The 9305-nt window shown below is 45.7% G+C and overlaps 1 protein-coding gene across 1 annotated transcript; it reads right to left on the reverse strand.

Moving 5' to 3' along the window:
• Positions 1-2883: 2883 nt before the first annotated feature.
• LOC144761918 (olfactory receptor 13G1-like) lies at positions 2884-3921 on the reverse strand. The gene has a single exon (XM_078647119.1). It carries the CDS (start codon positions 3919-3921, stop codon positions 2884-2886), a length of 1038 nt encoding a protein of 345 aa, XP_078503245.1.
• Positions 3922-9305: the final 5384 nt, after the last annotated feature.

The following is a 9305-nucleotide window of genomic DNA, read 5'->3' on the forward strand; positions in this document are numbered from 1 at the left end:
CTACCTCCTAGCATTTTTTCCAGTCGGACACATTTTCAGCTGAAGATTTAGCACTGCCCTACTTAAAACCTGCAGATTCCAGAAACGTTTCTTAGTCTAAAGGCCAAACCACTGAACTTTATCCTGCTGCAATTCAATTTTTTGACAACGGCAAATCACCAATGAGGCAATTAATGATTACAGATATTCCATATATGAATATATATGTCATGCAACTTAATATTTACATAATATACAACATATTTGTTTTGTATTTTTTCTTTCAAATTGTTTTTAACTAAACATTATTTATTACACTTTAATCGTTATGTCATATTTTCTTCATGTTTGTGACTGTCTACTACTCCGTTTTTGTCTTTGCAACAACTTGTACATTTAAATTAACTGCTTGTTTTCTTCACTTCCTTTTTGATAAAGTGCATATTACTCACAGAAACCATATCACCTTTTTATGGATCATCGCTCAGTCACAACTCCCATCATTAGTCTGGTATTTTTTCTGCATTTGAAATTTCCTACATTGTGATTCTTGTGATTTATGCCACCATCAATGAGAAGTCAAGACTGTAATATACGGGGGAGGAGCTACGTAACGAAGCAAGATGGTCGCCTGAGTCCTCGGCTCCTCTGACCACCGGCCGCCGGCCGTATATCCTGTCTCGCATCCTGATTTCTAGTCCGTCTCCCGCACAGCTGATGGATTGCTGGGTCGATCGGTTTGGTCCCGAGTCTTCCAGCGCTCCGAATCGCTGAGCTACGCCGTGTGTAAATCTCCGGCCTCCGACTGCTTACGAGCCGGGGTCTGGAGTACTGGCCCTGCCGGGGCGCAGAAGCACAGCATCGGCCGTGAAACCTGACCGGACGCCGGCCTCTTGCCACATAACAGACCTTCTTGTCCTGGAGTTTGTGGAGGGCGATTGACCAGATACGCGCTAATAGCATTGCTGCCATCACCGGACTGCCCCTCCGGGGGGTTTATGGCCCGGAGCCTGTGCTGGCGCCTGTGTGGGGCCGCGGTTCAGCATTTGTGCTCTGCTACCCGAAGGTGCGTTTTTCGTCAACGGACGACCCCGCTTCAGATATCCTGTTCGGTGACATCGGCTGCCCACTGATGTGGTGTACGGAGCGCGGGGTGGCAGCCCAGGGACGGAATGAGCCGTCTTTGATGGCCGTGATGGCCGCCATTGCTGACCTACATTTCACTGTGGAGGCGAGGCTTCAGGAACTGGTCGCCGGTATCACTGGCGCCGAGCGGTCGCGCCTGGTGTCCGCTCCTATCGACGACCGACATGATCCGGACTGCCGGGGGGAGGACCGAGATCGCAGCTGTGCCGCCGATTTGCCTCCATTGTCTCTGTCTCGAGGCGCTTCCGGCCCAACTCTAGGGGAAGGCAACTTGCTTCCACTGCCGGGGGCCCTGATTGTAGGAATCACGGTGTGCTACGGCCCTCCCCCGGGGTTCGATGGAGATCGAGGGATGTATGACCCCTTTGTGATCCCGGTCGATTGTGTAGGTCTGTTGACTGTCGTGCCCCGTGACATTGAATTGGTGATGGTGACCACAGTGGCTGAGGAGGACTGCGAGGCAAACTGTGGGTTCAGTGTACGCACGCCGCGGATTCTTGACCTGCCCTACCGTTCTGACTCTTTAAAGGCTTCAGAGGCTCTACTGGACGGTGTTTGCTCGATGCTTCGGAGGGGTCAGGGATGAAACGGTTGGTCGGAGACGGCAGCTGTGCCGCTGGGAGTTGAGAGGGACACTTATGCTCTGCTTTGTGGGCTCTTGGCTGTTGTTTAACGTTTTCCCATTTGGTCCTGTACTATTCGAATTTTTTGATCGTTGCTTCAGCTTAGGGCGGCACGAGTCGGACGGGCGGTGGGGGAGGTTCAGGGGCGGTTGTTCTGGTAGTTCCTCCTCCTCCCTATTTCTTTCCTTTCTCTCTCCTTCTTTTTCACTCTACACTCTTTCTATATTTCGGGTTTTGTTACAGGGCGACAGGCACGCTGCTAGGGGGGTAGGCTGTAGCCATCCGCAGGGGTGCGGGGTGGGGGGTTGGGGGGTAGGGTTTTGTTGTTTTCAATTATTATTTCTATGGCCTTTTTTCCCCTTTTGTTTTTCCACTTTTCTTTCTCTTTTTCTTATGGGATTGAAATCAGTACATTTGGTTACCCTTTGGAATCTCGAGATTGTAATGTAGCATGTGCCTCAACTCTATTTGTTCACTGCAGCATTGAGCGGGCGCCTGATTGTTGCGTATGGTGATTGTGTGCTTGCTTATCCTCTGTTGTTCTGTTTGACATTGTTCGATGTTTCGGATTCGTTCCTTTGGCCCGCTCATCCGATGATCGTGTTCTAATTTGGCACCTGATTTCTCCTCCCTTTTCTCCCCCCCATTTTATCTATACGTTTATTGTATAGGGGAAAACCATATGTGTTATTTGAGTCCATCCTGATTCTAAACTAAAAATTGAACCTCATGTATCCTGTTATTATAGTCTGTGTGTGCCGCAAACTTTATATTTATGATGTGCTGCCGTACCCCCGGGGTGTTCGGCTGAATAGCTGTGTACACTATGGTATAAATAAAGGTTTTCCCAAAAAAAAAAAAAAAAAAAGACTGTAATATACAATAATATTTCACTATGATAAGCATTTCAAGCGCCAGTATGATGAATGTAAAGCAAATGATTTCAGTGATTGTGGAAGAACATTTTATTCTGACCCAGCATGTGATTTGTACATAGTAGTCCATTTGAAATATTGATGATATCAAATGTGGTTATGATAACCACAGACTTTTATGACATGCCAACAGCAAGAACAATGTCTGTAAAGCTGAACAGTATGGTATTGTTTAGCAACATAAAATTGGAAGGAGCGTGCTACATTCTTGAAGAAAACATTTTCCTGGACAGTATCTGGTCAAGGGCTCTTTTTACCTCCTGGTTCCTCAGGCTGTAGATTATGGGATTGAGCACTGCGGAACCAACTCCATATATCACAGATACTACCTTGTCCTTGTCACCCTCAAGATTCAGTGCTGGGCGTCCATATGTGTAGGTAATGCCTCCATAGAAAAAGGCAACAACTAAGAGGTGGGAGGAGCAGGTTTGAAAGGCCTTCCTTTTGTTGGAAGTTGAGCGGTTCTTTACAATAGAGGAAAGGATGTACATGTAGGACATGAAAGTGAGGAGAAAGCAAAACATGCTAATAAATATATCTGCCAAAAGTATTGCAATGTCATTAATATATGTGTCAGAGGACGAAACCTTGAGGACTGGTGGGATTTCACAGAAGAATTGATCCAATGCAATCTTTCCATAGAAGGACAACCTTTTCATCAGACTGGTTTGGGTAGTGGAGTTCACAAAGCCACAAAACCACATGGTGACCGCAGTGGTAACGCAGAAATTCATACTCATGATACTGGTATAGCGAAGTGGAAGACAGATGGCCACATACCTATCAAAGGCCATAAGTGCCAAAATGAGAAGCTGAATGCTGAGGATAGATGACATAAGAAACAGTTGGGTAATGCAGCTAGAGAAGGAAATTGACTTTGTCTCTGACAGTATGGTCTCCAGCATCTTAGGTATGGTGGAGGAGGTACAGCAGATGTCCAAGACTGCAAGGTTCGCCAGAAAAAAGTACATTGGTGTGCGCAGACGAGCATCTGCAGCTATGATAGAGAAAATCAAAAGGTTCCCCACAAGGGCCATCAAGTAGAGTAGCAGGAACAAGGTGAATAATGTAGACTGCAGCTGTGGATAAGCCAAGAATCCCAGCATTATAAATTCAGTAGTACATGTATGATTCAGCCACTCTCCAGAAATGTGATTCATGGTCTTAATGCTGAAAATTAACATGAGATTCACAGTAAAATTGATATTCACATTGAAATCAGCTTTATGAGTGACCATGATCCAACTTGCATTATGTTCTATGGAACTGACTGCTTCATCGCTACTACAACCGTCATTGTATGGCAGAAGAAAATTGTGCTCACACCGGGCGCCGCGGAAGGACGAATAGGTCCAAGGAGGAACCTGACCGAACTACTCGGTCTCTTTCTCTGCCAGGCGACCCATGAGGCTTTTTACAAAGAAATAACAGAAAAAGCTTGAGGGAATCCCCCTCTAACAGCTACAGCGCCTTAGCGAGCGCGACACATAGCCAACAAATAACACAATCACTTAATATAGTTTATTAGTTTATTATTTAATTGCACTTTTTCACTTAACTCTTTGGTCCTGAGGAAAGCCAGCTTATAATAGAAAAGGCACTGGCAGAAACATGTAGACCACACTGGACATGGGAGATCATTAATCACTCCACTTTGTCCATTCGCCTTTTTTAAACAGCTAACGGAGGCCCAGTTTATTAAATACTTGTTAACCCTCGGGTGCTGGGACCGCTTGTATAGCTTTTTAATCTTTCACATCTCACTCCTTCACTGCACACGCAGCAATATACCAGCTCCGCAGTCTCCTGGCGTTGCAGCACACACGGGGCACATTCGGTGCCACTGTGGTGGGCCCGATGATGAAGCATGCCACCGACTAGGTCGGTGGGTGAGGGCTTTCAAAGGAAAATATTGCTTTTTTCCTTGTATTGTCTGACGTACCTGAGTCACCCTTTACCTTCCCTTTAAAGCTAGCTAGCCCCCATTGATACTTACAGAAGAATATTGTGGTCATAATATTTTCTTACATAAATATTGTGTTCTAAATACCGTTCACAAAAAAAAAAGCCTTGCTTTGAGTTAATATTAGAAACTCCACACACATATCAATAATATTTATATAAAACATTTTTATTGTGTTTACATGCTACCATCCAGGCAGCTGTCCGGTATAATCACACTGAAACAATGCACATTTCAAAAGTGCCAGCTTTGTATACAAAATTAGTAACAGTAAAAAATAAAAAATACAAACTTTGCGCAGACAATCCCCCTACCCTCGTAATATAACAAATAAAATAAAATTCTTCCATCTTCTAAAGTATGCCATTGGTAGAGTGTACCATGGGCCAGGACGCATTGGGAAGCACACATATCAGGGGGACTGGGAGGGGAGAGAAAGGAGATCGATACCTCGGTATGATGCCCATCGGGAACATATTATACTGTGCTTCAGGGGACATCCTCTTGCCTGGAAGACCACAAACTCTGCTCCCCTGCATTCATCTAGTTCTGTTCGCCTGTTACCCAATGTCAGGGGGAAAGTCCCCTTCCACAATAATTCAATATCACTCGTAGCTATCGTGAGAGCCAAAAATAATAAGTGTTGTTTATACCGATTTCCCCCATTTCCTATGTGCTATGTAGTAAAAATAGTTTGGGGTCGTATGACAGATCCCAGGACAGTACTTCCTCCAGGGAAGACAAGACCCCACGCCAGAAGGGCTGTAGTGCCATGCAGCCCCAAAGAGAGTGTATAAATGTTCCCTCGTCCCTACCACACCACAGGTACTGGGGGCATGGGCGTCCGCAGAAATGTTTCCAGGTGGGGGCAAAATGTTTACTTCATCACTCGCCTTCCAGGGGGGGGGCAACATTTTAACTTTATCACCCGCCTTCGAGGCAAGTTAAAGGCAGACGGCCCATTGTCATTCTTTATGTGATGATCAGCAGCAGACAGAATGACAATGGGCCTGTCCACAGTCTGCTCGAGGTCGGGGAGGGGCTGCTGCAGCCTCTAGAGTTCAAAGAGAAGTGTGAGCAGCCCCAAGTGAGAGATCATTTAAACTCCTGGGGCTTCTCGCAGGGGAACAGCCTGTTGTAATGGTGAAAATTACTGACCAAAGGCGTCCGTCAAAGTCATGGGACCGGCGATCCAGGGGGGGGCAAACGCTCCCCCTTGCCCTCCCCTGCGGACGCCCGTGACTGGGGGGATTGGATGACCAATTACTACATAAAGAGGGCCAAAGGGAAAAATATTTATAGACCAACCAAATTTAAATCCCCTATTTCAAACAAATAAGGGATTCTAGAGACAGAGTCGGGTGTAATACACATGATGTACATATTTAAATTGAATAAGGCGATATCGAGAGGACACGGCCGCACCCCAAGGACTGGCTAAAGCCTCCGCCCAATCATCATTGTTCAAATCCAGAATATCTTCCTTCCACGCCTCCCTGGTTTTATGTAGGGTCGTTTTACCATGTGTCATCAGGGTCTGATAGATCTGTCTGATTTTATGGGTTTCTAAATCCCACTTGAGGAGGCGGCCCTCAAGGAGGTGAAACTCTGTAAAGGCATCTAGAGTGTGAATGATGGGAGTGAGAGCATGGCGTAACTGTAGGTATTTATAAAAATGTGTTTGTTTAGATGACATTTAGCCTGTACCTGTCGGAATAACTTCAGTGTAGTGCCCTTCATCACATCGCCCAAGGTGTGGATACCTATCAGGTCCCATTTGCGAAATACCACCAAGGCCACCACCTGTCACAGGGGCGTTCCGTGCCGCAGTGGGGTCGCCTGAGTCAGGCGCCCTCAAAACCCCATATCCCCCACATTATGCCTCCAGAGCCTGATCACTGTACTGCTAGTGTTGGAAAGAAATCAAGCTTCTGGTTACTGTACAATAACTGGAGTAGGGGGCCCCCTCCATTGCCGCGTGTTCTAATGCAAACACTGGGTCTAAGGGAGTGCTATACCACCATTCGTTGATGATTAAAAGGTGAGAGGCAGCATATCATGCATAAACATCCGCTGCTGTGATTCCCCTGCAGTATGTAGATTGTACACAAGTTTGCAGTGCCACCCGGACAGCCCCCCCATTCCAAAGAAACATATTCTGAATTGCATTAATTTGTGCAAACCAGTACCACAGTATGTAATACAGAAAATTCGGGAGCCGGTACAGAATTCTGGGGAGAGATATCATCTTAAAAATCACTGAGCGTCAATATAGTGAAAGTGGAAGGGACAACCAAATATTTGTCATACTGCTAATCTCGTCCCATAAATCTTTACAGAGCCTTTAGTTGGAATTGTTTTTTTGCTAATAACTGTGCTTGGGGTGGTCCTAAGAGGATTGGACCACCACCGAAGTTCCACAAGATGTGCTTTTTGTTTATGATCTTTGTGTTCAAGGCATCTGCTTGGTCCTCACCCTAGGTTAGGGGGGACCCCACAATCATCACCTCTCTCATTGACTAATATTTTCATTGAAAAAGTTCACTGTTGTGAATTGGTTATGTGCTTTTTAGCATGTAAAATTGCTTTATCAAAGCATCTGAGGATGTTGATGATTTATCTGCTACGCTATGTGATTAAGCACAGTTTTTGTATTGTGCTATGTGCAATTTGCGGAGTGCGAAGTAGTACAACCTACGTAAGCTCCGTTAGCGTAGGGTAGTATTATGCCCAGGGTTAGTTATAGGCCCATGAGATCTTTGGGCAGGGGGACATGAGGATCGCCAGGTACATAAACCCCTCTGTTGCGTGTTTCAGCTGGGTCTCCCATGTATTCTTTAACAACAGTCCTGCGCACTCATAATCAATAGAAGATCATGTAGATGAGTATGTCGAATTGAAGGAACCAATCCAACAATGGAATCTTTGCTTTTTATCTTTTCTTTTTAATCGATCATCAGGCATGAATAACAAACAGCCAGCCGACACGTGTTTCATTGTAGAAAATTGTGTTCCACAACTCTTCAGGGCTCCATGGCTGAATCCAAAATTGGAGAGCCCACACCGCAGGTCCACCGGAGGATCCGAGAGGGATCTGAACAGACAAAGATTGGCATATCGTCTACGGTGAATGGAAGAGGAGGATTGGACTTCAATGAGATCGCATGCCTTAACAAAAAAATACCTATGTAGACTAGAACTAGTCGGGTGTGTGCAGGGTGTACGCTGGGTGTAGACCTGCTGCTGACACGATTCAAGGGCAGCCGATGTGCCCATTGTATTTGTGAGTCCATGTCCCAGTCCATGAGATCTGGAAAGGCTTCCCAAATAATTTCACAAATAACTCTCTGGGATCCTCCCTCTCTTACACTTCAGAAATAGCAACACTTGCAAGTTGTTCCTCCTCTGGCGATTTTCAAGATCTTCAATTTTGAACTGCACCATCGCAAGCTGATCGTCACGGTCCTGCACTGATTTGGCAGTAGCGGATACAACCTCCTCTTAGTCGTCACCCGCTACTGCAATTCTCCCATCTCCGTGAGCAAAACAGTTAATTGGCTAGTGACCTCTGCTATTGATTGCTGAATTGCAGCATTGTGAGCTCTAGATTGTAGATAGAACTGTTGCGCTTCTGCCCATTGTTGTTGCACTTCAGACCGCTGGGCTTGTAGAAGTTGCAGTATTGCCAAGAGAAGAGGTTGCTGAGGGCCCACTTTATTTTAAGAATCTTCCCGTATCCCAGGGGTGGAAAAACTGGAAGAGCTAGATTACTCACTACCAAAGGGGCTGAAGTGAGTAACTGGAAGAGGGCCTATAAATGGGCCGGGAATAGCAGCTGAGGTGAACTCAAGATTTTGAGGCATATCCCTTTTTGGGTTTGTTTGTGCTTCTGCGCTAGAAGGATAAGCAAGACACTATTGCGTTCACCTCAACCTTTGACATTACCCAATCTTGCAGCAGACTTCTCTTGAGGCTCACACTAGCTGTATGAATCTTATTTCGGCTGACCTTGCTTTTACCCACTAGGGATCCCTACAATGTCCTGTTCTGCTTTTTGAACTACCCTTGCTCGTAGACGATTGCCTGACAACCGATGTATTAGCGGTATCTTCAATAAGACCTGGCCTTGCAACTGCCCTAAGTCTACCACCTCTCCTTTGGTGGCTGCTGATGCCACCGCCGATGGCAATGAAACATCTGCTGCTAGTGAGCATGATTTGCTGGCTAGAGTGTCATTAGGTGCTTGCAATTCTAAGACAGTGACAGAAGTGTTTATCTTCTTTGCATCAAAGTTTACCCTCAGCAAAGTGGCAGTAAAAGCCAAAGTGCTAACATTTCTGTCTGTCACTTCAGCCCAAACAGCAGCCTCTGTATTTCCTGAAGGTTCAAAAAGTGACTGATCTTCAGCCTCAGTGAGTTCCCGATTGAGACATGTTGCTGTTATGTTGCAGCACAGGGATTAATGGAGCTCTCACCCCTGATACAATGTATCCTTCTTCATTTCCTGGTGTAACATTCGGTGAAGTAATCCTTTCTATGGGAGCCACCACCCTTAAAATATCTACCAAGGAGGTTTCTTCACCAGCTGCCAGAGATTTCTCCATGCATACTTGTAGTAAACTGGCTGCAATACCTCCTCTGAGTAATATCATTATTGGA

Source organism: Lissotriton helveticus, chromosome 1_1, assembly GCF_964261635.1.
Source record: "Lissotriton helveticus chromosome 1_1, aLisHel1.1, whole genome shotgun sequence".
Lineage (NCBI taxonomy): Eukaryota > Metazoa > Chordata > Amphibia > Caudata > Salamandridae > Lissotriton > Lissotriton helveticus.

Coding starts and splice junctions, on each gene's coding strand:
- LOC144761918 (XM_078647119.1), bottom strand. CDS start 3,921: ATGGTCACTCATAAAGCTGATTTCAATGTGAATATCAATTTTACTGTG.